Raw genomic sequence first — 17,580 nt, forward strand, 5'->3', positions numbered from 1 at the left:
ACCGCTCGCATAGGGTCTCATTACAAACCCGAGGCAGATTGCAGAGCCATTCAATGACAAAAGTGCTGCTTTTGTCATTGTCATCTGCTGTCCAACCACCAAGTGGAATAATCCTACATTGCACTAAATGTAAAGTAAACATTTTTCCAGTCTTATCTTCTCGGTTGGTAAGTACAGAAATATATTGACAGCCATGAAGATGTGGAGATAGCACTATTTCTATAAAGAATATTATACTGCAAAATAATCTGAATTTTTTGTGCCTCTGTTGTCTGGTATTTTGCATGGTGTTGTCCAGTTAAAGAAGTATAACAGAGGGGTCAAATGGCGTATACTATACTGCATACTTAATAAAAAAAAGTTAGACTGAGTCATACAGTGCCGTGCAAATGCCCCTTTCAATGATATCCGATTTTGCTGAATCTTAAATGATTTATACACATATTTTAACACAAAACAGACATTGTTAGAAAAGGGCAAATACCTTTTTAAAGCACCGCCAGAGTAAAGTGTTGTCTTGCCATTAATAAGCACAATTCCCAACATGGCGTACAGTACCTACTGTATCAAAAAATGGAAAACAGCAGGACTTTTGTAGGAAAGCGTGACATGCAGCTTGCGCGCTCTTGCTTCATTAAATGTGACGAACTTTCGTTTGGTGAAGAGAATACTACTCGGGTGCAGATGTGGCCGTGCCCGACATGAACCTCTCCATTACAGACGACTGTCCCTATTAACGCCTGTCATCAAGGGTCCCCTGCAGGCTCTGTCGCTAGCAGAGTCTGTTTAATTTAGATTAGGGTTACTTCTCCAGCAAGCGTCTCTGGCTGTGTAAGTGGCAGGGCTTAAAAGCATTATACAAATGTACTATTCTTGTCACCCAGAGAGACTTTCAGATAGGGCTGTCTGGCACATTACGCAAAGTACAGAATCTCACCTATAAACCACCGTAGGCACAATCCATCTGGGAGTTTACTGAGAGCTCTGTCACACACTGACCTTGATAAGTGAAACATGCCTAAAGGTATGACAACAAAGGCATGATTCCATTGGTCTTTATTTACTCCAGCTGAGAAAGGAGTAGCAACCAATTAGGATGTGCTACCAAACTAGACAGTCATACAGTATCAACATGAGGCTTCAAATGTCAAATGTTCAATTGCCACCTTTTAAGTTTACAAGCAGAAACTAGTGCTCCGAGACTTGGAATCTGTTTCATCCCCCCCAATATGTTAATGATATGACGATGTGTTGCGCCATATGCTCATTAATCTATCACATGAAGATAATAGATCCATCCATTTTCTAACCATGTCACCCAATTCAGTGTTGCGGGGGAACCGAAGCCTAATCCCAGCAAGCAACGGGTGTGAAGCAGGATACACCCTGGATGGGACGCCAGTCCATCACAGGGCACACTGAGACACAAACACACACATACTCATGCTCGCACCAGGGACAATAGTCCCGCTAGCCAACTCGCCTACCAGTATGTCTTTGGATGTGGTAGGAAACCAGCCAAAAACCCATGTGGACACAGAAAACATATTGTACAAACTGCACACAGACAGCACCCAGGGCACCAGCTCTGCCAGGCAGTAATGCTAACCACTGCACCACTGTGCCACCCCACATGAAGATAATGACACTCTTTTTTTTGTTTTGTTTATGACTTATACTCACTGAATCTATGAAGGATGTTAAGAGAATTGGATTAGAAGACAAAAAGTATTGATTTGTGTGCCAGCTTCCAGCTTCACAGTAACTTCCCTAACAAACAGCAACACCTGTCCAACAAAGGCCCCGCTACTTCTAATCAGGGCACAATAAAAATGTAGATGAAGAATTCTAATCAATATATTAAACAGCTACAGAAAACTACAAGTATTGATTAAAGCATTTCACATCTAGTCAAGGTCAGGATTCAAACACACCTCATTGATCGTGAATTAGGTGCCTTATTTCCTGATCCTTTTGGATTTCAATTATATACCTGTGGAAAAAATGACAGCTTCTATGAACTGAGCATACACTGTAGTGCCAACAACCCAATGTTCTACTGTTTGAATAGCGCAGTTACATACAGTGCCTTGCAAAAGTACTCAGTTCTGACATTTGTTGCATTAAAGGTTGCTGTCATGACTCTTTAATGGAGTTTATAACAGAGTTTTGGAGGGAAGGTTAGATCCTAAACACTTACAGTATGATAATACTTTATTGTCTGAATTCTCAGAAATTTGTCTTACATCAAAGCAGCTACAGCACGTTTTAAACACACAGAAGCTTACAAAACACGCAAACATTACATTAAAAATAAATTCAACATTACATAACAGAAATGAGTATGTATCAACCCATACATACTCATTTCACACCAATCCTACAAGAATTTATACAACGACATCTGAACCCAGTACATTTACTCCCCATATCATACTAGGCCCATATCATGACATTTCATCTTGCCTATGTATATAAACCTCATGCCCAAGACTTCCCTTCTTTCATCCCTCCCATCTACACCCTTAAAGCAACTCTCCAGCTCACTCCTTGCACTACTGAGAGGCAGTTTCTGCAGCCTGATCCTCACGAATAGTCTGCCATTCCCTCTCCTAGGAAAGTCACACTAAAAAGCTTTACATACTGGTATTTGCCAAAATCACTTGAGTACACGAGTAATACAAAGTATATCGAAAGCAGATGTTTCCACACAGGTGTGGTTCCTGAGTTAATTAACCAATTAACATCCCAGCTTGCTCAGGGACATGTATACAAATGTTGAGCAGGCCCAGTTGCCCATTATTTTGCCTGCAGTGGCTAGAATAAGAGATCTTGGTGACTTTGAAATAGGGGTGATTGTTGGGGCACATTTGGCAGGACCTTTAGTGAGGAAGACTGCTCAACTTGCTCATGTGTCATAAGTGGCTAAGGTGATGCTGTCAAGAAAGTCTGAGGGAAAGACATCATCGACTAGGAGCACATTAGAGCTCATCCAACGGAACTAAGGGATGCGGGATGATATCACCTCCTTCCTGGTGGCCTACCACACATGCAGATAGGCCAAGCATTCTCGATTCACCCCCTGCTGGGCAATTACAACGTTTCACTACTCCTCAATGCCCTTGGATTTCATATCCGTGGATTTCATCACGGGGGATGCGTGGTGATAGTTTCTCAAAGTCTACCCACTTCATCCCTCTGCCCAAGTTGCCATCTACTTCCCAGAGGAAACATTCAGACTCCATGGCCTTCCATCTGATATAACTTCCAACCAGGGGCCCCAGTTGATCTCCAGATTCTCCAGAAGGTGAACCTCTCCTCTAGATGCCGCCTGGAAAGTGTACTGTTATCAACCAGGGCCTGGAGATCAACCTTCATTGCTATGTCTCCAGCTTTCAAGAGGACGAGGCTCAACTGCTTTTTTGGGTGGAGCTTTTGAGAAACATCCTGCTCAAGACCTGCACAGTAACCTCACCTTTTGAGGCTACCAGCCTCCTCTCCTGAGCTACTGACATCCCTGCCACTGCAGGCGCTGCTCATAATCTTTACAAAGTGTGGAACTGGGTGCACCGTAACCTGGCGAAGGTTGCCCAAGGGCAGAAGAGATTTGTGAATTGCTGCAGACACACCATACCTCCTTTTCCACGGAGGTAAAAGCCGTGGTTGTCATTCGCGTACCTGTGCCTACGAGATCCCTCTCTCATGCTGGCCCCCCTATTTTACGAGTCTCTTCTGAGTCCTGAAAAGGATCAACTAGATCACCTATCAGCTGGATCTTCCCCTTCACCTCGGGAAGCATCTTTCATCGACCTCCCACGTGTCGTTCCTCCAGCCAGCCGCCACGTGCTTCCAATGTCACCATCTCCCACTGGCCCATCGGTTCCCCCTCCAGGATCTTGGATTCCCGCTGGGTTCTGGGAAGTGTGCAGCGCCAGTTCCTGCAGCCTCCCCCTCTAGTCTCATACCGCCTTCCCTGAACTTCTCACACCACCCTTCTCCTGCATTAGGATCCTTCCTCCAACACAGGCTGATGCCCCCTTTGGGTGTGTTCGGTCGGCAGTCCATTCAGTATTTAGCTTAGCCTCTGGAATAAGAGCAGAACTATCCTTTCTTTCACATTCCCGTGAAATGCTATATTGATTCACTCTGCATCTTGCCTTCTTTATGTAGCCACTTATTTTCTAAGTAGTTCAGGTGGGGAGCTGTGTCAGCATGCGAAGGCTGCAAAGGAACAAGTGATAGGTTTATTCCCTGCTGAAAAGAGAAGAAAGAAGACGTTTCGGCTGTGGAGCCTTCATCAGGTGTTAGCCAAAACCGTTGTGTTTGCTTTCTTCTCTTTTCAGCATGGAATAAACCTATTACTTACTTTCTAATCCACACCTTAATGTGAAGCCAGAGTCACGGGGCACAGATGAATCTATTTTCACATTGAATTTGACACCATCCTAAGGGAAAAGCCTGCAGCATGGGTAATGGGCTTGTTCTTCTCCAGACCGAGACAGTGCAAATTACTTTTGCCAGACCCTCTGCGTTTGAGGATTTCCCCGGATAGCACTCTGCCATTCAATGCGATTGTTATCATTATCACTTTCTGCGGTAAGGAGCCAGGAAGGGGGTCTGGCCCTTTCCTCTAGAAGACCCTCTCCCCTGGTCAATACCATTAGTATTCCAATTGAAATTCCTTTAAAGGAAATTCATTTTTCTGCAAATGTCTATATCGACGATTCATCTTTTAAAATTATTTGACAATTTTGCCAAATTACCGCTGGATTATCAGAAAAAAGAATATTTGGAATCGTCCACATCTGTTTTTTTCCTCTCAGTATGCATCAAGTGCATTAAAAATCTGTATGGCGGTCACAGCCCCCTCTATGAAACCAACTAAAACATAGGAAAAAGTCGTTTGAAAACCTATATGAAAAACTTACAGTTTCTGGTTAGTTCATTTTTAATTGGTGCCATTGCCTTTGACACTGAATCACTGCTTGCCATTGAAGGGCTCATTAAAAATGCAAAGAGCCTAGCATGATGTAGTAAGGAGGACTTTGTGCGCGCTGTTTCATCTCCAGCACCTCATTGCTGCCTCCTTTGCTGCTCAGTGTACAGACTGGAAATGGCGGAGCTAGTTAAGTTACAAACAAAAGCTACAGTATATACAACAATCTAAGGGTCAGAATATATTATCCCAATGCTATATGTTTCTCATTAGTTCTGGCATAGTAATGAATGGTGACACTCCACTCCTACTGTACAGCTTTAAAACAGCATGACATCTATAGCCCAGAGTACATGCTTGTATTGCAATATCTCCAGACCCCAGCGCTGCACAGTACACGGTAGGGTGAATCCGAATAAAAGGCAGTAAAGGCAAGATGGCAAGCAGAGGAGCAGGGAAAGCAATCAGTTTGCCGTGAGGGAGGAAGAGGCAGCAGAGTGGAAGAAGTTGCACTCCCTGGTGAGGAGCACGGTAGGGGAAACAGCGCTTGGGGAAGTAGCTGAAGCAGCAAATCTGGCAGCTACAGATGGAGCTAGAGGACAAGGAGAGCCCCAGAACACGGCGAGTAACGTGCTCGAACAGGGGCCAGATGCAGCGGGAATCGTGCGCACTAAATGAGAGCAGGGGATAGCGAATGTTTTAAAAAGCAAATTATGCAAAGAAAATCCAAAAGTAATGTCGTGTCTGGACTAAAGAAGGATTTGCTGCTACATCACCCATGACAGACGGAAGAGCTACACGCAGTTTCAAACAACACACGTGATCACCAGAAAGCCATCCCAATATGCAACAGCAAATTGTTTTCCATTGCTTCTAATTTACATGTGCATGTTATCACTTGTTTTTCCATTTGCTTGTTCTTCTGTCACCAGGGGTGATTTTGTGACAGGTTTCTTTTTTCTTGTTATCTTTGTGTAAAAAAACACATCATCAAAACTACCATAGCTTAAGCAGAGAAAAAATGCTTTTCGTTTTGTTTTGAGGAAGCAATTTAGGAAAATCCCTAACAATCCGCTGGTCCATAAATTCAAAATAAAATTTAAAGAAGATTTATCCAAATTTAAATGTGTGCATTTCTCTTTTAAAGGCTTTATATTTTTAAAAATCTAAAAACATAAAGCAAAGAAAAATCTCGCTATAATCATGATACTGTACAGTTGAGGTCCTACTTTCTGCAATCCCATTCTAGGAAATGGTGATTTTATTGTATGTGACATGCTGAAATTGCATTACTCCACAGAGCAGAATAGCAAGGGAACACAAAAGATATCTTTCAGCACCAATTACACTGGAACCACTTGAAATAGAGTAGCAATGTCGAAACACTTGTAGAATAACTGTAAAAGCTAATAATAAATCACTTTTAATGCACATTCCCAGAAATGCTAAACATTTACAAATATTACAGTACATCAAAATTTACCATTCTTATACCAATCTACAACTTATACCAGAACAAAATACAATTAAGTGAAAGAATGTTCCACAATTTGTTTGCATAGTAGGTTAAGCAAGGTCAGCCCACAGTCTGAGAAATTATTCAAAAGTGGAGTACTTTTGCCCCCTTTTCACAACATTTTAAAATCTGAATGTTTTGATGGAAATGGGATAGAATGAAGATAATGAAACACTGTGCATCAGCCATCTACACTGAGAGGTTGATATGCAAAGGAAGGGGAATTACTAAAGAAAGACTGTAGAATACAACTTTACAACTTTACAAGTTTGCTTTAAACGAACAGCACACTGCTCCTCTGTTTAAATGCGGACAGTTGCTGTTCTGTAAGAAAACACAAAAGCCTTTTTAACATACATATCAGAATATATTTCAGCTAACTTCAAACCATTTTGATTAAAAAAAAAGTTTTGCTGAAGCTTGATCAAAATCTGCAAAACGCTGTCCCCTTGAGGACTTCGTTTAAATTGTCTTGGCAATTTGGTTCATCTAAATTTGGCAAATCTCACCTGATTTTTTTTTGCTTTCATTTCAAAGAACTCCCTTGTGCTGGATCTTCCTGAAAAAGTTTTTTTAACCTCATAAAAGTTATTTTTTGATCCCTGATTACACACTTGAAAGCTTTGACCCAAACAGCCTGTCGTTTTCTTACGTTTTCACAATAGTCAGGAGCCTCTTTACTGCTTTGCACCGAACTGTTGCAAAACACGTAAAACAGAAACACTGTGCTGGTCTGAGGAATCAAAGGAACAATTGTTAACTCAAGCATTTCATTTTGTGTCTGCGTTTTTTGTGTCCATACATAGTTTACAACTAACAATGATAAGTGACTTGATCATACTGTGCAGAAAAAAAAGGAAAGCCATAAGAATGTTTGATTTCTAATTTTCAGATATAATCTTCTAAACTGTCTTAAGCAGCTCAAGGGTGCAGTGGTTAGCATTGCTAATTTGCAGCACTGAGGCCTTGGGTTCAATTCTGGACTTGGGATACTATCTATGTGAAGCTTGTATGATGCCTTTGTATTTGTGTGGGTCTCCTCTGGGTGCTCTGGTTTCCTTCCACAGTCCAAAAACATACCGATAAGTTCATTGGCTTCTGGTAAAAGTGACCCCAGGCTGACCTGTGATGGACTGGTGTTCCGTCCAGCAATACCCTCTGCCTGTGGCTCATCAGGATAGATCCAGCTCAGGGAGAGGCAGGTAGAAAATGGATGGGTGGATAAATTGTCTAAGTTTCATGGAACTTGATTTTGCTCATTCTTAATTAATAATGACCTCCTCTTACAATGTAAAAACTGGACAGAGCTAGCGAAGAGATTACCCTCTTATAAGAGGACATTTTCAAAATAGAGTTGTTGAAAAGAAACAAAAGAAATGTTGTTTGATTAATTTGAACATTTATAGTCTAGATTGACGTTTAATGTATTTTGTGTACTAGGAAAAACAAGCATGACATTTTCCATTCAATGGCAATCTTAAAAAATACAATAATTGATATTTAGCATGTAATATCATTTAATAGCATTATAGATTATAGCATAGAAATATGATATCGAGTTCTATAATTTGTTAAATAACAGTCTCTTCTGGATTGTCCTTTTATCCAAAGCTGTCAAGCAATTTGAATTACACGGCACTTCTTTGCAAAAAGCTAAGATTTTGTTTGTGTACGCCTCTGGGGAATAAACACATCCCCCTTGTAAACAGATGTGCCTTTGATAATAGACTAATACATGGCATAACATCATAGACTCCTCTGGTGAATCTCTCACCACTGAAAAGCAAAACAAATCATTTAAGAATAATTACTTTCTTAGAATATTGTAGCTGCTAATTGTATTGATTACATGATGTAAATTAGTTCATTTTCAACTACATTTTCAATTTCCTCTTGCACTAGCACCAGGCTTTCAATAAATGGTTTCGAATTGCATTTACTATCTACCTTAAGGTCCTAACGAGTAACCCTTATGTTTGCATCACATAAACTGCAATCATATTGCTCACAACATTAAGAACGATCCGTGCCCACATCAACTTATTTATCTTCCGTATGCATAGCATGGTCTTCGGGATGTTAAATATATTCTAAATGAGCTTGGTTCATCTTGAAATCAGTTGCCCTCTGCAGTTTTCTTTGTAATATCAATATCTTCTGCCATTTGAACATTGTGGAGATTATAAATAGAGAGAAAGACAGGTGTGCTGTGAGGAAGGACCATTCCCACTGGGTCATGTGCACATTCACACTGCCTCATATTCCTGGCCATGAAGCAGTTGTCCCGCTGGCCAAGCAGGAACATCCAAAGATCTAAACTGCCGATACCTCCGAACCATTTGACCTCAAACACAATCATATCATTATTCTTACTCTCACTGAATACACTGCTGCCTTCACATTTATTTCAGAGTCTGTCCAATTCTACTGAAGTGGACGTTCTTAACCACAGTTTGGGAGAGATAACAATAGACAAAACACCATGATATTTTAAATCATTACAGAATGTCTCTCTACTGTTTATATCTCTTGCAAACACCTCCTTTCGCATACTGTACACCAATTCTTCAATGCTTAGCCCAGTCGTCCAAGTGACAAAAATAAAAGAGAAGGTTAAAGAAAGAAACACTGAAATCACATTTCTCACATTTTGCCTCTTGCATTAATCGTCTCTCTGTGGCCCATGCTTAAAACAAAAAAGAAGGTAGGAGGAAACAAGATGGAGGAGAGAAATGTCCTCAGTCTTGCATTCGCCTTCCGCATTATTCATTTATACAACTGTGCCCAAAACTACAAAAAACAGAAATACACATTCTATTTTCTGTCTCGTGCATAATTCAACATGTGGACCATGCTCCACACAATTGAATTGAGACAAAAACTAAGTGTCACTGCATAAGATTTTTAAACTGAACACAACAAAACAACCCAAGATCAAAGGAAAGAAAATCAGCTGTAATCTCTTTTTCTCTCTATATATATATCCCTATACGGTATGGATCTCCAGATTTCCTCAAAGAATATTTGAGCTTAACCAAGAATCTCCAGCTTCTCATAATCAACTTGCTGTTTCATCTTCCTCTGCTTCCTCTTTGCTCCTACTGCATCTCCCATTACTGGATCCATGGCATCAAAGACTGGACTCTAGTTAGTTTGCAAAACACTCTCTGTATTCAGCATGTCTCCAGCATCCAACGTGACCCAATCACAACTCGCCTGGCACCTGCCGGCCTGTGTTCTTCCCTCTCGGTACCCGCGGCTCCTGATGCCACCTCCTCGACTCGACCTCCGTCACAGTTTTCAGGCATCCTACAGCTTTTATTGCCTGTCTTTCCTCCTGTCACTGTCCCTGCCGTCCAACGCGACCCAATCAACACCCTGGGTGTCTCCCATCCTGGGTTCCTCTGACTGGACACGGCTGCTCCGCACACTACCTCCTTGGCCCCTGGGTCTGCCCAGAGTCTTACCTCAGGCTCAGTTATTACTTAAGTTTCCGTATTTAAATTATACCCCCATCCTTATTGCTGCCATTCTTTGGGGTCTCAATTGGAAATAAACATTTGTTATCAAATGGCTTTCTATTACTAATTGATATTGTTACAGGCTATGGTAGGTGACTATGGAAGCGTCTTTAAGAATCAAGAGACAGTGGGTAACAACCCAGTGTCAACATTTCCACTTTCTAGCGCTTCAAACCAAAGGGTGTCTATTGTGTTGTGCTGGGTGTAAGAAACATCAATCAACAGAATCTTCTGGTTCTGTAGATCAGAGAGACACAGGGGAAGGGATCAGAAGTGAACAAGAAAGGAGACAGGAGGACACAGAACATAAAGCTTGTGCCAGGCAAGAGGTCCTTGTCCAGATTATCCATATGGACCAGGTTACAGCTAAGGAAGTGGAAATGTTGACACTAGGTAGGTGTTACTCATTGTATCTAGACACAACTCCCATATTTACCTCCCATAGCCTGTAACAATATTTAATCATATACAGCAGTAATGCAGTTCATACTCCATGTGTCACGGACGTCCAAAGGGACTAACCGTGGGGAGCAGGAGAGCGGAAAAAGACCCATATGCGTAGCGGCGAGACGGGAAAAAGGCCCGGGCTCATTAGTGCAAAGAGTTCAAGAATGCCGTATAGAAACCTATGCCCTCAGGGAGCGGACGTGGGGCGCCCTGGTGCTAGGCGGGTCTCAGGACATCCGAACGTCAATGCTGAGCGAGGACAGAGTGCAAGACCCGGAAATATATAGCCCAAGGGAAAGAGAGGGACAGGAAGGACAGCAGACCGGAAACTAGGGACAGGACAGAGAAGGAGCTCCCTCTGGCTGCAGAGGGCGTGACACCATGCTATTTACACATTGGTGATGCTCTCTGTGGTTTCCAGCTTCTCATTTTGTTAATACGAATGGTCTCACCACGTCCTGTAGCTGGTTCCTCTTTCACCAAAACATCAAACATCAATAAAAATCTCTATTTGTCATCAAGCACTTTGATGGTGCAGCCTTCTTGGCAGCTCAGTGCAGTATTCTTGAACACCTACTTAAGAGGAGGTCTCTGGTTCTCAGAAGCATACATCCGAACCAATTCTGACATTCGGAAAAGGGGCATTGCTCCAGCTTTTTTACATAGTCGTGTGAATCTCTGCATTTTCCCAATGTCTGAACCTTCCTTCCACCTCTCTAGCTGCATAGGGTGGTTTTGGGGGTTCAAAGCCTCCTCGTCCTATGGCCAGGAGGCTGCCCCTTAGCCAAGCGGATGAGGCCAAAACTCATTATACTTTCACACACACTAAACATTTCCAAAGCATCTGATTCCCGGATGGCATTTATTCCTCATGAAACAGAAGTTCTTAACTGAATTTCAGGAGGGATAACAGCAGACAAAGCCAATGTCACCCAGCTGTTTTAAATCCCAATCATGACCAATTTAAGATATTTATGTATATCTTACACACACCTCTTCTCACACTTGGATACACACATCGCACTTCAACACCACCTCCAGCTTCGCAGCTGCTCTTGAATAACTCTTCCCTCTGCTCATCCCGTGGCCAGGAGCCTCCCCCTTATCCAAATCGGTTTAAGCCACAGCTTAGTAAGTAAATACTTAATAAACATTTACAAAGCATCATCATCATTCTTGGATGTCACTATTCCTTGTGAACTGAAATTAAACCTCAAATCCTATTTGATTAAATGAGGTCAGGACCTGCTTTCAGAAATGAATTCCCTAAGCACGGAATGGATGGAGCAGTTGTTTTGCATAACTTTCTATTTTTAAGACATTCTTGTTTTAGCTCACCATTTAACACGTTTCGTTTTCGTTGCAGTTTTTCAGCTTACTGCAAAAATAAGTCATTTCATATTGCCTGCTTCTACAAAGCCTTCCTTGGAACTTGAAACCAGAGGCTTATGAATCTCTGCAGTAGGTGGACTGGCCACCACAGAAGCGTTCTCCCTACAGTATGTATTCTGCATTCCTTAACTGGGACCGACATATTGTTCCAGTTATACAACCCAGTTCTCCAAAAAAGAGACACATATTACGCAGGTTCCAATTAATATTAGACACACTGTGAAAACGTCAAAGTGTCTTAGGCATCCCTTACGAACATGCACATTATTATCCTGCATCACAGGGCTTGAGCAGTCACTCTCATTGATAAAGGAATGAAGACTCACAGGAAAGTACAGCAGCAAAGCTCCAAAAAGGATGGCCTCCAGGAGAACTAAACCAGACGCTCTGATACTCTGGAACAAAAGAGAAAGCAGTGTCAATTTTTACTTCTTTAAGTTGCGCCTTCTGCTGTAGCTACACTGCAGCATGGTGTAGAACACACTGAAGGTTACACATGAGAAAACAATTCAGCCCATCTTCCTGATTTGGTTGCCAATAGATTATCGATCCACAGTTTTCATCCATTCACGAAGGACTGCTTCGTGCCCTCGATGTTTCGTGAAAGGAAACATCGAGTCTTCAGTCCCTGTCCCGATGCACCTCCTCTTAGGATTTTTACTCTTGTCCTCATTTGTTATATGAAATTACTGCTGATAAAGACAAAAAGTGGATGCGATATACAGTATGCTATAAATGTTTTATCACAAACATAAAACCATTAGATTTCACCACCCATGGAACAGAAATAAAACAGAAAAATTGATTTTCAGTCTCAAGGAACGTAAGTGGGTTATTAGTGAGCACCAGCACCACAGCTATATATAGACATGAAACCCTCCATGGTGCTGTTGTCGTTCCTGGCAGGTACTGCTGCACTTCAGCTCTCTGTTAACATCCTGTATTAGCCACCACCCAAGGCCATACTGAGAGCCTGGTTACTGCCGCTAATCTGTGTTCTTCTTCACTTTTCACTACGTGCCACACTATGAGCCCTTGTCAAAATTTTGCATCCAAACTTTATAGGAGAAGATTTCAAGAATGTATTATTTCTTTGTGTGTCCAGCACACTTTATATTTTCAAAAGTCAAAAACAGCACAAAGAGGCAGGAAAGTTTAAAACTGCATTAAAAAGCTGTGGAGTGTGGTTAAAATATCCACAAATACAGTTCATCAGTAGGAGGGTTGTATAGGAGAGGGGAGGATTAACTGGAAATGAATAAAGAGTACTGTGTTGGTGTCTGCCAGAGCTTTGCTGGTGGAGTCAGTATGTGGCCTTAGCGCATAGGATGCTGGAAAGATGAAGCTAATTGGGAGACTTCAATTACTGAAAATAGCAGAGCACTACATATGTTTTTATTGCTGCTGTTTTGGCTGTGCTCTTCCTTGCACTCTTATGCTGCTCCACTATTCTGGAGCTATGTTATCCTTTTTTGTGACGTTTGTCTGGTGCCATCGGAAAAATGGGAAGCTGTGTTAGCAGGTGCCAGGACCATGGCCCCGTTTGTTGGAGTGGGTTTGTGCTTTTGGGCACAGGCTTGTTCTGTCACCGGGAAGACTCAGTTCAGTTCAGCCGCTGCAAAGCTGAAGCCTTTGCACAAGGTAGACCTAAGTAAAGAGGACCAAATTCCATCCTGGAGGCTCTTTCAGTTGTAGAACTCCCACCAGTAAGTCACAGCCCGCAATGCTGTTCGATTACAGACCGCGCTGTGAAGTCATTTGCTTAGTGCCAGACAGGCTATAGAAGAGAACATCTTTGGGACCTTAACTGACCATTACCGCAAGACTTGAACTGCTTAAGATAAAACATGCATTCCACAGAATACTTCTTCTCGACTTGTTATGCTTTAAGTGTAACTGTTTTAAGCTAAACCTCTCTTAATACCAGGTAAAACATCTGAGTTCAATAAAAATCTTATCTCTAAAAAATGAGAGAATATGCTATGGATGTTTTGTGTTGAGCGGTGGAATTACGTTTCTGGAGGGAAATTATTTTGCTTGGTATTATTTTTAAGGATGGATTGTTTTTGTGAAAGAGAACATTATTTACTGAATGAATGGAACATGTATTGACTATTTCACTTGCAGTGTGTGCAACAGTTAGTCTTTTTCCCTGTTGTTTTTTGTTCTGAAGAGATAGTAAAACATCATTAGGCATTAACAGGGCAGGATGTGGTCCTGCCTAACTCAACCTTATTGGTAGATTTGGTTACATGGTAGTCATCTACCATGTAACCATGGCGGAGCGGTGGCTCTGTGGCTAAGGATCTGCGCCTGTGACTGGAAGGTTGCTGGTTCAAATCCCGTGGCTGGCAGAGGAATCCTACTCCGTTGGGCCCCTGAGCAAGGCCCTTAGCCCTAACTGCTCCAGGGGCGCCGTACAATGGCAGACCCTGCGCTCTGACCCCAAGTCTCTGTGTCTGTGTCTCCATGGAGAAAAGCTGGGGTATGTGAAAAAATGCATTCCTAATGCAAGAAATTGTGTAGGGCTAATAAAGAAACATTAACATCTGAAGACAGTGTGCCCTTTGAAATGCTTGGATGTAAAACGAATTCTGAATATAATTTCAGTAAAATGTTACTGGTAAAAAAAAAGAAATACTGAATGAATAATTATTAGAAGATATTTCAAGGCAATTGTATTGTAAAATGTTTTTCCCTTGCGAGACAGCAGGAAACAAAAGGATGACTAGCGAACAAAATGAACAGTGCATACTTGGTGCACTGTTGCAAAACTCACAGGATGGCCTTACGTAAAAATAGGCCCAAATCCCTCAATGACTACGGCATATGATAACTCGGAAGTCTTTTTTCAAAGAACAGAGATACAGCTTGTCAACTGTTATAGAGCTCACAAAGCTTTTAAAGAGAGTACTCTCTGTCTTCAGTTAAGATGGCTTTTTATGATTTTTTTTTCATATGCGTACTTTCCCACAAGTCAGACTATATACAGCAACAATGCACCATTTTTTTCTAATCTGCTGTACATAACATGGCAATTTCTCTTTTATCAAAATATCTGAGAAACTTTTTTTTACGGGAACTTTTTTAAAACATATGTACAGTAAGTTTTTTTTAATTGAAACCAATATACTGTATGTATACACAATATGTGCAGCATATACAGTATGTACTGTACATGATACAGTATACTGTATGTATAGTATATATGGAGCATAACAGACATATGAAAGACCTTGAAGACTGTAGCTTCTCTCTTCTGTCCTTTGACTACCTTTTTTTCTTTTTCTCTTTTTCCTTTGCTTTTCCCTTCCAAATCTCTGGTTTCCTTTTTTCTACTGATTTCTTCCTGTTTTTATATGATTGATTTACACGGTTTGTTAAGGTACCAAGTCTTTCCTGCCATGATGGTTGTTCACATGTATTTATTATTGTACAGTATATGGTGCCAAGTTATAGTCTTTCTGCTCCCTGAAAAACCAATAAACAAATTGAACATGGATTACATTATGTGACAAAGGTAATGATGCTCAACCCAGCGTTGTTTCAAATAAAATGTGAGCAATGCATTCTTAAAACACTGCAGCGCCGGTGGACAGGCTGACTTCACTCTGGCCATCAGTGAGAAAAGCGTTATTTGATTCTCAGCTGCTGCTCTATACTGTTAACTTTTACCTGCCTTTACAACCGGGGGGGATCGTCCTTACATCTGCAAGTATGATTTTCTTCTGACATCTTTGTGATGCCAGACAACAGAGGTAAAAATTCCATGCACTGCAGTCATTCTGAATCACTCAAGCTGAAATCAGTACTAGAGGCTCAGGAAAACAGCTGAAAAGGCTCAGTGCTGTTTTTGTTTTAACACAATTGCCCTTTCTTTTCTATTAGACGGTGGGCCCAAGGCTGGTTCTTTACTACCGTTAACGTTTATGCTTCTACTGCATAAAATAGCATTAAGGCCTTCAAGTCTAATTTCACTTTAACATGTCAGTATACATCATGGTTTGTGACATGAATTATAGACAAAAACACACAATGTTGTTATGAAGAGCCATGGTTAGTACAGCAACTAAAAGGATATACAGAGGCAGTCAAATGTAATAACAAGCTGATAGAACTTTGCCAATTACAGCATTATATAGTGACTTCAGTCAGCCTTTCAGTTCTAAATGGATATAGTTTTTTTAAACCACTTAAGAGTTTAATTCAAAATCCTTGAAGGCTGCTACAGTACATGTTACGTTTTGTGTCGTCATGTTATGTGAGCTAGGTATCTTGTCTCTTAGATGTACAAATTAATGTAATGAATGACATGTAAATGTATGTCATATGAAGTCAAATAAAACATCTGATGCTGAATATTTGTGAAATTCTACTTACTGTATAAAGGGAATGACACAAATACAGTAATTACCATACTATAAATTAACTTAAACTTAAGAACCTCAAAAACACAAGACACTTTTCTTAAATTTCGCACAGATTTATAAAAAAGGATCCAGATGTCATGCAGCAAGTCAAATGATATCATTCAGCTTGTTTGGCCTGCTGACCTCTATTCAGTCAATATAACCACAGTGTGTCATACTGTAGTGCACTGCAGAGATGAGCAAGTCCACACCAATCCACAGAGAGCAATGTTATTGTTCTAATAAGATTTTGCATGAACAAAAATACATTAGTATCTACTTGCTAAGAAATAAATAACATTCCATATACAGTAGCATTTCTCCACAAATACTACAATATGTTTTATGGCATGTTAATGGAGAACAGGGTCTGGCTTTTACAGGTACAATTAAAAAACCTATAGACATACATGAACAGTTTATATTAACACCTTTATAGTGCTAGCGAATGCTAATAAGAGGAACAGAAGATTGGACTTCCCCTGTTTCCAATTATCACTCAAAGCATTCACTAGCAAAAGGCCTGAATAAAAGATCTCTTCTTACCAATCTTTCTCTGTCCCTCATTCTTCCTTAAGGGGGTAGGTTTCTCTTTCACTGTGTCTCCCTCCCATTCCGAATTTTTGTGTTGAAGAAAATTATAGAATGTTGCCACTCTCTTTTGACACCCATGGCACTGAGAATTATCACTAAATTCAGATCCATCCACATTACAAAGAATTTTCAGTTTTTTTTTGGTAAAATCTGCTTCTGACCACATTCAGAAGTTTTTTATTCAATATCAGTCACATACAGTAGGTGAAGTTTCCAGTTTGAACCAAGTGTGGCCTCTAGTATGTACTGTAGCTTTTTGGCTGCGCTTTTTTCAGGGGCGGCCTGGAACTACCTGGAATACACCGTACGTCACACTGTGCAGAGCGTTAAAGAGATATTTTTCAAAGCACCATTGACAAACTCCTGTCAAACCTGCTTTCTATCTTTTGAAAAGCTGCAAAAGGCTAATATTTCCTGGGAAACCACACATTATAAGGCCTTTGAAACTACATACACAATGCGCAGATAACAAGCTCTTACCTTGTTTTTGCGTAAATGGTAAGCCAGCAGCATGCTGATGAAATCCAGCAGCATGCAGACTCCTTGAAAAGAGATGATAGCGTGGCGTAACAGCCCATCCTCCTGTTTATAGCAGGGGGTATCATCTCTACAGTAAGAACATCCTTCCCTGCAAGGCAAGCACTCACTGGCTCCATCAGACAATTCCCCTCTGTACGAAACATCATTATCTGTGTCCTTCCCTGAAAAAGAAAGCAATGTCTTCGTATTCGCCTAATCTGTTGGCTTACGGAAGCGTTCAGCCTC

General features: G+C 41.1%; 1 protein-coding gene across 2 annotated transcripts in view; it reads right to left on the reverse strand.

The window, feature by feature from the left end:
• Positions 1–17,580, reverse strand: part of gpr158a (G protein-coupled receptor 158a) — a 128,137-nt gene that overhangs the window by 36,551 nt on the left and 74,006 nt on the right. For both annotated transcript variants that reach the window (XM_006634128.3, XM_015354046.2), the window contains exons 4-5: positions 17,296–17,516; positions 12,139–12,207 (exon numbers count right to left, since the gene is read on the reverse strand). In XM_006634128.3, the coding sequence (XP_006634191.2) occupies positions 12,139–12,207; positions 17,296–17,516 (290 nt within the window). The remainder of the gene's footprint in view (positions 1–12,138; positions 12,208–17,295; positions 17,517–17,580) is intronic.

The sequence above is a fragment of the Lepisosteus oculatus genome, chromosome 6 (assembly GCF_040954835.1).
Source record: "Lepisosteus oculatus isolate fLepOcu1 chromosome 6, fLepOcu1.hap2, whole genome shotgun sequence".
Classification (NCBI taxonomy): domain Eukaryota; kingdom Metazoa; phylum Chordata; class Actinopteri; order Semionotiformes; family Lepisosteidae; genus Lepisosteus; species Lepisosteus oculatus.